Source organism: Fistularia commersonii, chromosome 13 (genome assembly GCF_037954325.1).
Source record: "Fistularia commersonii isolate RoL2024-O1a breed Wild chromosome 13, RoL_Fcom_v1.0, whole genome shotgun sequence".
NCBI lineage: Eukaryota > Metazoa > Chordata > Actinopteri > Syngnathiformes > Fistulariidae > Fistularia > Fistularia commersonii.
The window spans coordinates 16,504,393-16,519,821 of NC_141296.1; the positions used below are offsets into that span (position 1 = coordinate 16,504,393).

Consider the following 15,429-nt stretch of genomic DNA (forward strand, 5'->3'; position numbering starts at 1 on the left):
CTTTGTCTTTCTTTTTCTTTTTCTTTTATTTTACTCTGTCGTGATGCTTTGGTCAAATTGTGTAATACTGTGAATAGGATAAGAGTCAGTCTCGTTTCACACACAAACTGTTTGTGAAAGTAATCAACCAGCTTGAATCTAAAAAAAAAAAAAAAACCACAAAAAAAAAAGATTTGCACTACCCAAATATTGTTTGAAAATCTATTTTGTATAAAACATATGCGGACATTAACTTTTGAGAATTATCAAGGGCAGATCTTGTCTCACTGGTATATGCTTTCTCTAAAAGCTTTGTTTTGCTTAAAAATTTTTGAATATGTATATATATAATCCATTGTAAAGAACATGTGGTGTATTTGTCTCCAAATAATAGTTTTTCTATACACTCTGTATTACTTTCCCCCTCGTAGCGTGTCTCCTGTTGATCCTCTCTTCCATTGTTCAAAGGTCGAACCGTAAGGCTTTTTTTCGTGGTACTTCTGGAAAGGAGAACTGTATGCCGGCGTTTCCATGACAGCGAGCGCGGAGACGCCACGGTCGTTGTAAGCCACTTCTCATGATCACAGCAAGCACTTGTCTATCAAATAAAAGCGCTTTTCCAATCCCACACCTGCTTTATTGACACCACGATGAGAGATACTGTACGTTTGAGGGCCTTCTCGAAGGCTTCTCCAGGCAGGTGGACAGCAGAGCCGTCCGCTGCAGCTCACAACGATTCAAGCCGGGCCGCTGTTTTCACCGATCGGGCATTTTGTTCAAATCCAGCCTCCAACCAATCCGTCAGATCCAAGATCTTCTCACTTTTATTTCATGTTACCAAGTATTTCCTTAACACTGAAGGATAAATCAAAAATGAAGACGAGTTGCAGCTTCACACCAATGTTTTAACATTGATTCTAGTTGCACAGTTCAGGAAGGAGACAAGTTGAATTTAATAAAAATTTGGAATAATAAAAGTCTGAATCAGTCACTTCCGGTCTCAACAATAAACATGCATTTAAAGACGAATTGAAACATGAATTTTTAAAAAAGGGATGCTTACATAATATTCGTATAAAACAGGTAAGTAGTTTTATGACCATTCCATTCATTTTATGACCAGTAATACCATTACTACACCGCAGGGGACGGTCCCGTCTCCCTTCCCGTTCACGCTCTACACCTCGGACTTCAGGTTCTCCTCGCCGTCCTGCCACCTGCAGAAGTTCTCAGATGACTCTGCCATCGTGGGCTGCATCAACGGAGGCCAGGAGGAGGAGGAGTACAGGTTTGTGGAGTGGTGTGGACTGAACCACCTGCAGCTCAATGGGTCTAAGACAAAGGAGCTGGTGGTGGATTTCAGGAAACAAAGGACCCACCTGAATCCGGTCACCATCAGGGGTACAGATGTGGACATGGTGGACACCTATAAATACCAGGGTGTCCACTTGGACAATAAACTGGACTGGACCTTTAACAGCATCATCAAGAAGGGTCAGAGCCGTCTGTTCTTCCTCAGGAGGCTCAGATCTTTCAACGTCTGCAGGACCATGCTGCAGATGTTCTACCACTCGGTGGTGTCCGGCGTCATCTTCTACGCCGTTGTGTGCTGGGCAGCGGGATCAAGACAGCTGACGCCAACAGACTCGACAAGCTCATCGGGAGAGCTGGATCTGTCCTGGGAGTGGAGCTGGAGTCTGTGGTGCAGGTGTCAGAGAAGCTCCTCGGCATCACGGACAACGTCCATCACCCCCTTGCAGGACACACTGACATCCTGTCAGATCTCTTTCAGTCATAGATTGATACCACCGAGGAGCTCCACTGAACGCCACGGGAGGTCTTTCCTACCTGAGGCTATCAGACTTTTAAATTCCTCTTCCCTCAGCCGCAGGGAATCTTCAAATCTTTGTACTTTTTAAAGACCTTAAAACACTTTATAGCCTTGACTTTGACACTTTATGGTTTTATTTGTATTTCTTATTCTCCCTCCTTCCTACTATTATTTATTATTGTTATGTTTTACTTGAAACTCTGGCACAACAATTTCCTTCGGGATAAATAAAGTTGTCCTTATTCTTATTCTTATTCCATTCATCTTTTACTATGAGAACACAGGGAGTTAGTGACTCATCGGCGCCCTCTAGTGGCCAACATGGAATCCCTCGGTTTTATTAAAAGTCACTTATTTTTAAGCAGGACGAAAAGACAACTTAAATCCAAATTTTAGCAAATAAAAAAGTCCATCCGACACGTGAAAAATTGAACACCTGCCGGATATAACTCCGAAACATACAATTTAAAAAAAAAATTCGACAACGTTTTCTTGAGTGACCTCTGCAGCAGATTTCAGGAAGTTCGTCGGAAGTGCCCTGACGTCACGTCCGGGTCACGCCGGCACAGTAAGATGATGCGTTCAATTTCCCGCGCCCTGCAGGAATCAGGCGAGGCGTCGACGCCCTTGTATAAGTGACTGATTCAAATGAAGGGTAGATGTCCGTACTTTTAGGGGAAAATGACAAAGCCGGTGAAAGAATTAGACGTCAGCTGAGCCACAACCTGGGTATAATTGTTACTAAGAGAAAATTACAATTTAGTTGTCAGTCCTTAAAAGCACCAATCTATCAAATCCCAACCCAGGATGTTTATAGTCACTAATTGGACTAGTGACCTCCATTAAGTAATTCCACTAATACTGAGTGGAGAAATGAAGCAAAAAAGTGGACAGTGCGGCAGAGGGAGTTAGGTAACGGATTAAAAACACTATACACAAAGTAGGGATGTGTTGACGATGCCTCAAGGAGTGTAATGACACGTTACACAAACTGTGGCGACAATGTGTTGGTCATTCAATAGTGAACTCTGCTGGGGATCTAAAATTATTACAGGTAAACAAAATGAAAAGATGGAAAACTTGCATGCCGTTAACCCAACATTAGCCTGTGAAATTTAATCTTTATTCAATTGCTAGTCTTTTACTTAAAATATGATTTCATCCTTGTATAATTTCATTTGCTCCATTTGTTTGCTGAGTGAAGTTTGTCTAAATATTTTAAGCATTTGTCTAAATGCTCAAAATGAGTTGGCATGTAAAATATAGACACTTTTTAATAAAATTGAGAATTAAAATGTATAACTTATATATGGGATTTTCTCTACCAAAGTGTACAATCATATGAAATAACACACTCAAAATTGATTCATTCCTACATTTTTAATGAGGAACAAAAGGTTTTAAGTGTCTTTCCTCCAAGGCGATTTCTCCTTTTGGACACCAGTTCCCCTGCCTAAGAAAATACCCGTTCACGGGTAACAGATGAAGATGGCGTGCATAAATATTCACGTGCCAGTTGATAAAGGTGTGGATACATTTTCTGGTTCCCTATTATGACTTTATGGAATGTGTCATTTGAGTGAGCCTTTCTTTGGCTGAGGTGCTTCATCGAAAGTACGCGGCAATTTGCCGTGTTTTGTTGCGTATTTCTGTTAGTGTTTCAATTTGATCACATGATTTGTTGACAATTAAATTGATGGAATGGGCAATACAAATAGATTGCCGTGGTTGCAGTATTCAAGAACATGAAGTCATGTTTGCTGCGGCATCAGTGACAAGACACCCGACCTTGCTTGCTACGCTCCGCTCCTCCATAAGGTTCCTTTTAACCATGAACATGTTTTCTGCTGCATGTTTTTGTGGAAAATGCTGCACTCTGAACACTAATGTAAGGAAATCATGGCTGTCTTCGAGGTCCACATGTCAGCTGTTAAAGTAACAGCAACGGCGCTCTGGAGGTCCTTTTTTGTTTTCTCCATTTCCTCCTCCTATTTCTGGTCCACCGTGTCTTTGGCAGTCTAAAAATAACCATGAAAATATTGTAATACCTTATGAATACACACATTTCTGTCAGTCTATCTATGGGCAGTATTCATTAATTCAACCCTACATTTCCTACACGTACCTTCCCGTTTGGTAGAACATATGAGGGTGCAACGAGCTGCATGAGCGCCCTGAATCCCTTACTTTCTACAAGAGTGAGTGGCTGACAGTTTGATGATCATGTTGATCACAGCCTCATCCAATGCTTGCTTGTTAGGAACTGCGAGCCACAAAGAAATATTTTGTTTCATTTGAAAACAAATCAAACCTCTCACGAGAAAAGAGTAGAAACAACGCCCAAAGGAGGAAAAGATTTACCTTATTTTCGGTCAAAAGATCAAAATGATTCCAGACTTGTGAAAATTTTCCAAAATGATCCATGAGTGGAGGCGAAGCAAAAAAATCCAACGGGCACAGCAGACGGTTTAATCTCCATCCAACAAACCCGCATCAGGTCAATAGTTTGTTTTCTTACAAACACAATTTGGTGCGGCACATCCAAACTACTGAGATGTAATTGGTATTTACTAAATGTATGTCTTATATCCACTACCTACATGTCTGCAGATAGAACAACAAAAGCTGCACTACCTGAAACAGGAGAAAACCTATCCGAGTCAGCATCCGACACCCACACAGTGGGACGCAGCGATTCCCCTTGGCGTGCCACCATCTGGAATTTAACAATTACAACATGCATTTAACAGCATCGGCATGAGCCGCCCACACAGTCAGGACTGCATGGCTGCAGGTGTTCAGGTTGACACCACAGAACACCTGCATGACGGTTTGAAACACACACACACACACACACAGGGAGACCTGCTATTTTTCTCCCCACAGCTGTTTAAAATCTCACTGCAGTGGATCCGGGGGTTGCGGCCGACCGATAACAGACATCTGCCAGAAAGCCATCTTTTTCCTTCCGCGACAGCTGGACGTTCTTCTGCCGCCGGGAGGACGGAGATGTCTCGTCTAATTCTCAAAATAATGCATTTTTTTACAGCTGCAGTTGGTTCGACTCGAGAAAGACAGGCCACGAGTTCCATCACAAACCAAAGACAGGAGATTTAAAAGTTATTCCCAGGAAAAAGCCTTTTAGAGCAGAATTACATTAATGATTTGATGGTGACACTTAATTCCTGCTGTTCAATATGACACGAGCACTGGTCGTAAAATGTTACGGTCGCAGCCCGTATGACAAACTTCCATCATGACCACAGCGATTTTTAGGATAAATATGCGTTGGTTATTTTTGAGTAGATAGGTAGAAGACAGATCTCTTGAAATCAACTGATTAACCTCGTCTTAAGACGTTGTACGAGCTAAACCGCCTTTAAATGTGTGAATTCCTTATTAGTTTATCCTTAAATGTCTTAATAGAGATCGTGTGTCATGTCATCATTGCAACGCGCGAACAACCGCGAGGCCTCGGCACAATTGGACAGCAGACGGGACGCTTTAAAAGTGACATTTATTTAACCCTTAATAGTTTCATTTTCAGAAAAAAAAAAAATCTTCAGCTCTACATCACATAGAAACACGGGTCTGCGTCGAAGCCGTGACGGAAGCATGAAGTGAAATCATTAAGGCAAACTTGTTGCGTTTGCTGGGTCAAACTCAAATCCACGTCAACTCCTTTTTCCGACAGCGCCGGCTAGGTTTAGTAAATTAGTTTAATCCGAAAAGACAGAAACCACCTCTCACGCTTTTTAATGACGCCACCTTTGGATTTGACTCGGCCGGATCGCTTGCAAAAACAACACATTGTCTGAAACCCAGACAGCCGAACTCCCCCTTGAAATGATAAAATTCCCAGAATTTGTGCTCGGACGTTGCTCGTTTGGTAAAATATCACCGGTTGTTTGGGATGCAAGGTTGGCTGACTCGCTGAGGAGTCAGAAAATGTCAAGACCGCCAAATGTTTCTCACTTGACATTTCACCCGCATCTTCTCGGCAACTGGAAATGGCAGCTTTACATCGAACGGGATGTGACTTCCAAATCTGCAGACGATGGGGATAATTCACACCGCTGGGTTTCGCCCCCCAAAAAACGCGCATCATGGACGACAACGGGCCGAGCCGCCGCTCGTACGTGCTCCGGAAATTTGGAGGATTGCATTTGAAATCATTAACGTGACCAAAGCGTAAATAACCAAGACAGGCCAGATTAAAACCACTGCAGGGCATTCGCCTTGTTTTTCTTTTTTTTTTTCCCTCTGTTCGTGGATTAGGAGTGACTATTACGAAGTGAGATAAAGCGACATACTGTGATCATATGCAATAGCGATAAGCACGAAAAAAAAAAAAAAAAAAAAAAAGGAAAATCATCTTTTGTTCTGACATGTTCCGCTAACACTACGCTTGATGAGCATCGGAGTGCTTTTTTAATGAGAACATCCTTGTTTGAAGAGCTCCCAGTAGCGCCCCCTCCTGGCCAATGAAGGAGCAACACTTGGGCAGACAGGCAAGTGAAGTGTCATTTACAGCCGAATGTCTTACCGTGTCATGTTTGAAACCAAAAAATGCCTATAATTTGATCATCCCGGGCGAGATAAGAGAGGATTAATGAGTGCGTTTGCATGCGTGTGGCAGATCTACACTGTTATATTCATCGATACCCCCCAGACTCTCCCTACGCACTGACCTCGAGAGCAGATGCATGCTCGTATGCTACAATCAAATGATATAAGGCATTACCGATACATTACAGACAAATGTAAAATAGCACTTAACATTCGCCACTAATGAGTACACCGAGGGGACTATTACTTGTTTCCTGTTAAATCGGGTGCAAACAAAAGAAAACGATTCCCATGATTCCTGAAATGATTTCCAGAGATGTCTTCATCTGTGATTTCGTCCGGCTGGCTTCTGCCTGTCCAGTTCTTGCACGCGCACGCCACGACATCCTGAGTTCTGCAGGGTAAAAGAGGACAGGAGAAACTCGTCTGTTTTGCGGAGTTTAAAGCTGCTAAAAGTTAAGGACGGTTTTCTTCCGGCTGTTTTTAGGATGTTGTTGTCATTTGGGTGTAGAACAGATGGGACTCATCTAGCAGAGAAATGGACAAAGCATGCTGATTTGCTGGTATTTTAAATATTTACTAATTCTCTGTGACGTGATCATGCATAAACCCACGCAGCGATAAGTAGATCTTGCAGTACATCATGTAAATGTTTCCATGAAGGAGCAGAAGGACTTACCTCTAATAGATGAAGAGTACCCTTGTTCGAGGAAGAGTGGCGTAAGTGGGATCAGCAAGTTTACGCACTCTGGAGTAATTAACAAACCCTCTGACGAACAGCATGAAACCTGGGAGCCCAAAGGAAACGTCAAATGACGAATGCAATTTGGCCTTTTATAAGATAGAGGTGCTTGTTATCGTTACTGATCCGTACCACAGTCCCCGTAATGACAACCTGCTTTTTCACTAGTTATTTAGTTCCCAAGCTACAGATGGATATATATAAAAAGCAAAAAAAAAACAGCACATAATTCTTAATTTATTATTATTATTATCTTATGCCCATTTTTTTTAAGTATTGCGCATTATTCTATCGGCTATATTCATTCCCTCCGTGCATTGTGTGTGTGTGTGTGTGTGTTTTGAGTCAACATGTAGATGTGCATTTAGACTGAATGACTCATCCTGCACTTAAGCTTTTACAAAGGATCGCCCAATCAAATGGGACTTTGCTTTGATCAATGAACTCGCCACACCCATTATATCAGCTTGCACGTTGTGTGTGTGTGTTTACATTAGCCACAAGAGAGAGAGAATAACACACACACACACACACACACACACACACACACACACATTTGGACAGTTCAAAACAGAGCTTTGTGCTATTTAGCTATTGTGTGATCAGATAAGCTATCTCCCTCATTGGACTGGGGATGAGTCCGCCTACATATAGGAGTTTGACCCGGTGCAGTCATAACAACTTGGAGCTAAATGCTCTGAAGACTGGAGATGATGGTGGACTTCAGGAAGAACCCGGCCCCACCCTCCCCATCATCCTGGGCCTCCCCGGCCGGCACCGCGGAGTCTCGCCGCTTCCCGGGAACGATCATCACCCACGACCTCAAGTGGGAGCCTAACACCAGCCGAGAGGGTGATAGGCTCCGATCTACCCTCTCTCTGGAACCCGCCGGCGAGCAGGCAAGATCCCGTGTGACCTCTGACACCCTGGACAGGGACTTTTGGACGTACTCCCCTCTGGCAGGAGCCTGCCGTCCATCAGGAACTAAACGACCCGCCGCAAAAACAGTTTCTTCCCATCTGCGGCCGGCCTCATCGATGAGGCCCCGGTCCCCCAACCACACGTCCACACTACTTTGCACCACCAACCGCAATCGCCCCGATTTCACTTTTAATTTAACGGCTGTTACATGTTGTCGGTTTAGCACCATTAACCAAAGCAAATTGCTTGTATCTGAAAAATGACTTGGCCATCAAAGCAATTCAGAGGATAGGATAAGGTAAGTAGTATTCTTTTGTACTAATGGTACGTAGCCTTTGTTTATTATGTTTCACTATCCTTATGTTCATTTTCTTCTCTTATTACTATTTTCATAGTTTTGTGCCATTTAATGCAGCTGCGATCATTAAAGTCTCCTATCTTTTTCTCCTCCCATGCACGCTCAAACACCCTGCCCAAGTGTCCGGCAGAGAAAAACATTTTTTTAAAACACTGGAGAGAGTCTTTTTCTGGAAGAAAGAACGACGGTATCAGTCCCTTACCCAAGGCCAGGAAGACCCACCACAACCAGTACTGTCCATCAAAGTAGCCTGGGAAGTAGGTTGAGAACTAGAGGAGACGGAGGACAGTTGCCGTTAGGAGCAGAGCACTGACACCATCAAAAAAAAAAACATCCCTGCTAGAACTATTGCATTGTGCTGAGGTATCACTACTGAAGACACCTACCCTGACGATAAGAACCCATTTGATAAGGGAGAGGCCAAAGCCTGAGATGGCGCCGTAGCGACCGGCGGCCGACGTGGTCAAACAGAAGGACAGGAAGAAGCCGATCCAGTTGAAGAGGAATGCCACTGAAAGACCACAAACGCACAAATAGAAATCTTCAAACGTCACTCGTGTTTCTGCTAAACCCGCTTCCTGTCCGCTGGTGGCGAGCACTTCTTTGGGAGTTTTCTCGACAAACGGTTACCCAGTTTCATCTAAAGAGGCGCACCAGCTATATTTTCTCAAGGTCAACTTCATTTATCCAAGACTTTTTCTCCCGAGAGCAGCGACACGACAGACGGTCAGGAAATTGTGAGCATTTGGACAGATCGGCTTCTTACTGAAGAAAGTGAGCATGAAAATGCCGTCATTTCCTATTCGCAGCTGGTCGGCATCTTCAAAGTCGTCTCTGGCCACAAAGTCTTCCTCCTGCACGGATAAGGGGAAACACATTCAGAAGAGATTTGCGTTTCCCTCACATTTGCTTGAAACCTCGCATGGTCGAAAACATATTTGATCCACTAGGTGGAAATGACAACCGTGACTCTTCCAGGGACGAGGGGGACGGCGGCCTCGGCTTTGCTTCTCTCGGCCTCGTCGTAGGAGGGCAGGGTGGTGGCGACGCTGTACGACGGTGGATTTGGAAATCGTTCTCCATCTTCCTTATATTCAAAGAAACCTAAGTGTGCCAGAAAGAAACCTCTCAACTATGATTATCCACTTTCCGGCTAATTAAAGCGTTGTTTAAGAATAGCAAGGAAATAATTCAGTTTTTCCACATATCTGTCCCGTAAGAAATTCAACTGAGGCACTGATAGAGCTTAATATTCACTGAAATCTGTTTCAAGGCATATCTTAGTGTTGGAAGAACAAAAAGTGGCTGATGAATTCAAAGGCACTTTAAAAGCAGAGCTGAAAGTAGAACCAGACCCTGATTGGGTCTGGGGATATTTAGGGAAGTCTAATTGCTTACAAGTAAAAATTATCTCTCACTTCCTTCAACTCAAGAGCACCACAGGAGGACAATAAACCCCAATCACAGGGAGAAGGGATGAGTTACATGAGCAGGAGGGAGATGTGTGTGTGTGTGTGTGTGTGTGTGTGTGTGCGCGTGTGCATGCGTGTATGTGCGCACTCTCGCGACTGTCAGTGTGTGTTATCCGGTTTATCTCCGGCCTTGTCAAACAAAAGCCACCTCTCTCAGACAGAACACATGGGAGTCCCACAGGAAGAGCTTAGGTCTCCACCCACATCAATAATATGTTAGCATCTGTCCTCATTGGACACGAGAGAAGACTGAATTTTTCAAATAACACCAATGTTGTTCATTATTAGTCAAACATCCAAAGGAACTAGCCGGTGTGTTTGACGAAACATCCCGTGTTTTTTTCAGTCCCGTTCTTCCAGAATTCATATTGTAAATTACAAAGTGATTAGCTCGCCTGTTTTATTACAGATATTCCATTAACACGTCTCTTCCTGCATTTTCGTGCGAGTTTTTACACGAATGTCAGAATTGGAATGCAGCCGCTTTGAGAAATCGGGGGTTCACATTCGTGTCACGTTTCAATATGCCGCTTGTTTTGAAGTACACGTTTCTACCCGAAGTAGACGGGAGGCTTTCCCAACCTGCGTTGGCTGCAGCAATACTGCTGTAGGGGGGCGGTGCATCCTGGACGGGACCTTCTTGGAACGGCTGGGCCGGCTCCTCCTCGTTCACCAGCTGAAAAGACACAAAAAGGCAAACAACCAAACAAAAAAAAGAAAATCATTAACAGGCTTCTATGCACGTTTCTTACTTTTGCCAAAGGCAAATGAAACATCTGCCATGCAATGGCATTGGTTGCAGCTAACAACTCCACTTGGGCACCTGATTATGAACTTTAAACGCATCAGGATATTATGCATAAGCATTCATTACAAATTTGAGAATTTACATAGAAAATAAATTACATAAAAATAGAGTTGTCCGACTCAATTGCTTACAAAGCAACAAGTGCTTGTATGTGAATGTCATGTATTCAGCCTGCATAAAAGGAAGTAGCATGGATTGGACGCATTGATTTTATCGCTGTAATAACATATCTCTCTTGTACGTTTAATCCTTCCTATGGCCTAGCTGAGGAAAAGATTTCCACTTTGTCTCCCTGACATGGCATTTAACGTTCGCGGCACCGTGCCGATATCCCTTCTCCCCAATTTAGTGAACAATTCTAACGGTCACATCGAACCAACCGGCTGACAAATAATAATGAAACTTAGCAAACACAACGTCACAACGCTAGGCGACTCCTGCTACGGCTAGGCTCGTGTTACTATTGGCTAAACCAGGTTTACCATAATGTGCACGAATACATAATTTCCCAGTGTCTGAGATTTTGTTAACATCTAAAGTTATGACACTATAAAGCCAAGCCACGAAAATACGGCTTTTCTTGCTCCGCTTAGTGACAGTCTCATGTTGACTGCTTTTAGCTAACTGGGGCTAGCTAGCCAGCGAGCTAGCGCTAGCTAGTTACGTTTAAGCGACAAACCCACCTCTTGATATCTGACGTTGCTGTTTTGTTCTGCCATGGTGGAAGAGGAGCGAAGTTCTTAAACGTCCTCGTTCCACTTGAATTCTGACGATATGCGCTGCGTTGCAGAAATGTTGCTGACGATGAAGTAGCAAATGGCAAATGTTGTTCTCTACTCGGCCATCTCCTTCCCTCACTACTCACTGACAAGGTCTGAAGCTGCGTTCACTGTAGTAGGAATTTCCCCTGAATAATTCTTCCGCCATCGCCGTCAACGGGTTTAAACTGCATTCGAATGATATTCATTGTGATAAATAATGACAGTGCTGTGTGATATTGGCACTTATTTCAGCTATAACAGACTTAAATTTTGGGAGTTTTACCTTTTCTATACTAAAGGAAAATTCTTGCGCACATTGAAAACCTACATTTTAGGGGAGACCCTGAACGCACCACAGTTAATGAGGTCATGTGACAGGAAGCGGTGTGACGATCATCTATTGCGGTGCACCGCACCTTACAGGACAACCATGACACATTTTGAAATTGTTTTATTAAAAATGAGACAGAAGGTTGTATGAAACAAACACCTGAAGAAACCATTTTACAAAGGCACCTGATTATTTCCACGGGACTTTTACGAGTGGTGAACTCGGCGCTCTGCTTATTGTCCACAAATGTTTCACCACCAGAAGATGAAGGAGTCGTTGGGTGTGTTCGATTTTTAGCAAAATATCGAAATCCACAAAAGGTCGAAGAAAGAGCTCTTCACTACTTTGTCTCTGGAGGAAGCTGTTCCACCAGCTTGTTGTGGACATGCATCATCCCTGTCAAAAAAAAAAAGTGCAAACCGCAGAATGAATATTTGTTTCTGTTTGGGTTACAGAATCAGCGTATGATGCCAAAAGTGCACTGTGTGATTTAATCTCACCTTTGAAATACTTCACAGTTTTGACCCGCAGCTCCAAGGTGGCGTCTTCATCACATACAAAGACGGCCCGAGGGTGCTGCTGGAATGCAGATACTGTCCACATGTGATTCACGCCTTCCTCTATTGCTTTGTACAAAGCAAATGCCTTGTGAGCTCCCGTGATCAGAATCATCACCTGAAAGGAAAGTCAACATGCTGTCAGGCCTCAATGACCGAGTCAAAGAACGTGACCCAACTTGGCACAAAAAAAGGGAACTACAGTGGGATAAGGAAGACAATTTTGCTGGATGAGAAAACAGTTTCACTTGGTCTTTATTGTGACCTGCCATCAGATTGAAAAAAATGAAACACTCCATCCAAACGAGCAGCAGCATCATTTCATTGAAAGAAATTCAAATGGTTCTTTTAGATCGACGGGGTTTTGAGCGGAACAAACAAGGCTTGACTGGCACGTAATTCTGGATTTTAAAGTCCAATTAAAATGAGTTAAAAGGTAAAATTCTTTCTTTTAGAGTTTATTCATCTGTGCTGCCACCTCCTGGTACCAGGGATAATAACAACGTAACAACATACCACAATAAACTCAAACCAACTCAAGAAGAATCTTATAAAGCTTACACTGGCTGACCTTTTCTTTTTCCCCAAGGTTCCAGGTGCTGCTTACTAGTACAACCAGACGGTGGTGTCAAAAGGATTGAGAAAAGGATTTCTTACTAATAAAGTTATGGAGACAGCGCACATGAATGACCATTTCTGTAAATGCACCGGTTTAGCCTATTGATTCATTCCCTGACAGATGTCTTGCTAATTAAGTTCAAGATGCAATGTGTAAAAAAAGAAAAAAAAGGAATCCTTTGCAGTGTGTTACTTCACTGGAGTAATTTGCCCTGACATCTCTAAACAGTGTATCAATGACCAGGTTTGAAAAGGTCTAAAAAGAAATTGTTGCAAAAGATGGAGCACTTTGTTTTTTTTCCTCCATAAGAACTTATCTTCGAGCTGTTACTTCCATGCACTGTATTGTCTTGTTTACTGACCTTTGTCCCATTGATCATGTCTTTTTTGGCTTGTCTTTGCCTTGTCTTTGTCATGTCTTTTTTTTTCTTTTTTTTAATGTTAATTTTTGAGCACTACACTGACATGTTGTCTGAGGTGATAGCACCCAAATCAAACCACTCTCAGGATTTCACCACTGACACTGTGTGGGGTCTTTTGAGCTATTTACTCACCAAAACTCATCATGCTGCTAAGAGACAAGAACTAATCCGGAGTACAGAGGTCAAAACAGCTGGACTCATGTTGGAAAGTCATGAAGGAAACGCACCTCCTTTGCATCCATGACTGTGCCCACGCCCACAGTCAGCGCCGTCGTGGGCACCTTGGCCAGATCTCCATCAAAGAACCTGGCATTGGCCATGATGGTGTCCTTCGCCAAAGTCTTCACCCTGGTCCGTGACGTCAGGCTTGAACCGGGCTCGTTAAAGGCAATGTGGCCATCGGGCCCAATGCCTGAACGGGAAAATCAGAATATTGTGATTTTTACTGCACGGACAATGAAACAGATCGAGTCAAAAAACAGCACAGTCACTGAACTGCTGACCTCCGACAAAGAGCTCTATTCCCCCTGCAGCCGCAATCTTTTCCTCAAAGGCTTGGCACTCTACTAGCAGGTCTGTGGCGTTGCCGTCCAAAATGTTTGTGTTCTCCGGTCTTATATCGATGTGCTTGAAGAAATTATTCCACATGAAGGAGTGGTAGCTCTCGGGGTGATCTCGAGGAAGCCCTGGACCGGACGGCAATGACATGTAATCGACAAAAGTTTAAGAGTAAAGAGAAAAAACAACAACACATTTCTGTGCAGGGAAGGAAAAGAAACAACATACCCACATACTCATCCATGTTGAAAGTTTTGACATACTGGAAGGAGAGTTCCTTCTTTTTGTAATATTCGATGAGTTTCTTGTAACAACCCAGAGGAGTGCTACCTACAGAGAAGCGGACACAGAATACAACTTCAAATTTAGGGCTTTAAAAGATTTTTGCACGTCGATTCCGAAACACTTGTGCAACGGGATTTGCGTAGAGCGGAGGAAAGGCTACAGATGCAATGGGTTTTGGTCCTTTTCCGAAAAGGTGTACGAACCTGTGGGGAGCCCCATGGTGAAATATCGATCCGGGCCCGGTTTGAACTGCAAGATCCGGTTCCTGATGTACCTGGCAGCCCAGTCACTCGCCTCATCGTAGTCGTTGAGAATGATCAGCTTCATCTTCCTCCTGAGTCCGAAAACAAGAGCAATCGGTAGCTTTTTTTTTTCTCAAGGCTGCACTGAAACTCACCCAAACCAGACTTTAGACTCGTCAAGGGATAAAACTTAATGCGGCTGCAGTAAAAAAAAAAAAAAAAAAGAAGAAAAAAAAAAAAGACCACTGGGACATAAACGCAACATTTGATGCGAGCTGTCGCTATCAATCATGTCGTAAACGTAACCCATTTAAAAATGTTATATTGGTATTAGGGTAACGATAATAGGAAAACAATATTTGTGAAGCTATTGAACTTACGCCTCGGCTCCCAAAAACGATTTCACGCAGAACGCCGTCCGATCATGTGACCGTCGACAGGAGGAGCTCGCGCGCAGCGGAATTGACGTCAGACGCTCCGCTAACGTTCGATAGCGGCTAAAAGCTAATGCTAATGCTAATACTAATGCTAGCTTTTGTAGTTCTAATGATGCGTTTTTAGTGACACCACTCGCCCGGTCGCCCCCCGTGCCACGGCCCTGCGACCTGCACGCTTCGTTAAATAATGGAAAATCAATTGTTTCCCTCTCACAACGAAACTGGAATTTTGCGTTTCAGAGGTTTATATTTTGCTATAGTCATTTCACCTGCTGAACGAGCCAGCCACATACTAGAATCCAGTGCACGCCAAAAAGAGCTCCCACAACTTTCGATGTCATATTTTAGCGCATCCACTTACTTTGCCAAAGTATCTCCTTTTTGCCCTAAAATGACTCAATTTAATTCTCAAAAAAAATAAGTCCTGCAGAGGCACTGCTGAAATACCAGTTATGTCATCTGCAGAGGCGGTTAAATATGTCGGTTCCCTGCGACTCGTTATTTTTAATCTCGCTTTAAACGGACAGGTGAGCAATTT

General features: G+C 43.3%; 2 protein-coding genes and 1 long non-coding RNA gene across 5 annotated transcripts; all 3 read right to left on the reverse strand.

Annotated features, from left to right (window-relative positions):
• Positions 1-3,133: 3,133 nt before the first annotated feature.
• LOC147228020 (uncharacterized) lies at positions 3,134-4,469 on the reverse strand. Its single transcript, XR_015107037.1, has 3 exons — positions 4,172-4,469; positions 3,936-4,073; positions 3,134-3,828 (listed from the first exon to the last, which is right to left on the reverse strand). It is a non-coding gene; the product is annotated as an uncharacterized LOC147228020 (long non-coding RNA).
• An 841-nt stretch (positions 4,470-5,310) lies between these two features.
• On the reverse strand, positions 5,311-11,551 carry LOC147228021 (NEDD4 family-interacting protein 1-like). The gene is made up of 8 exons (XM_086158398.1): positions 11,364-11,551; positions 10,455-10,548; positions 9,365-9,504; positions 9,167-9,254; positions 8,787-8,911; positions 8,603-8,669; positions 7,059-7,167; positions 5,311-6,773 (listed from the first exon to the last, which is right to left on the reverse strand). Exons 1-7 carry the CDS (start codon positions 11,397-11,399, stop codon positions 7,061-7,063), a joined length of 657 nt encoding a protein of 218 aa, XP_086014524.1. The 5' UTR covers positions 11,400-11,551; the 3' UTR covers positions 5,311-6,773; positions 7,059-7,060.
• Positions 11,552-11,875: 324 nt separating this feature from the next.
• Positions 11,876-15,348, reverse strand: gnpda1 (glucosamine-6-phosphate deaminase 1). Of its 3 annotated transcripts, none has more exons than XM_086158400.1 (7): positions 15,253-15,348; positions 14,416-14,546; positions 14,156-14,257; positions 13,873-14,055; positions 13,597-13,781; positions 12,273-12,447; positions 11,876-12,168 (listed from the first exon to the last, which is right to left on the reverse strand). In XM_086158400.1, the coding sequence occupies exons 2-7, from the start codon at positions 14,537-14,539 to the stop codon at positions 12,113-12,115; spliced, it is 825 nt and encodes a 274-aa protein (XP_086014526.1). In that variant the 5' UTR covers positions 14,540-14,546; positions 15,253-15,348; the 3' UTR covers positions 11,876-12,112. The 3 variants fall into 3 exon arrangements, with proteins under 3 accessions (XP_086014526.1, XP_086014527.1, XP_086014525.1); XM_086158401.1 differs by lacking the exon at positions 15,253-15,348 and adding an exon at positions 15,161-15,224; XM_086158399.1 differs by lacking the exon at positions 15,253-15,348 and adding an exon at positions 14,835-14,947.
• Positions 15,349-15,429: the final 81 nt, after the last annotated feature.

Coding starts and splice junctions, on each gene's coding strand:
- LOC147228021 (XM_086158398.1), bottom strand. CDS start 11,399: ATGGCAGAACAAAACAGCAACGTCAGATATCAAGAG. Junction 9,255..9,364: donor TCGTCCCTGGAAGAGTCACG/GTTGTCATTTCC, acceptor TTATCCGTGCAG/GAGGAAGACTTTGTGGCCAG. Junction 7,168..8,602: donor GTGGGTCTTCCTGGCCTTGG/GTAAGGGACTGA, acceptor TTGGGCTCCCAG/GTTTCATGCTGTTCGTCAGA.
- gnpda1 (XM_086158400.1), bottom strand. CDS start 14,539: ATGAAGCTGATCATTCTCAACGACTACGATGAGGCGAGTGACTGGGCT. Junction 14,258..14,415: donor CACCATGGGGCTCCCCACAG/GTTCGTACACCT, acceptor GCTTCTCTGTAG/GTAGCACTCCTCTGGGTTGT. Junction 12,448..13,596: donor CAGTCATGGATGCAAAGGAG/GTGCGTTTCCTT, acceptor CTTTCCTTTCAG/GTGATGATTCTGATCACGGG.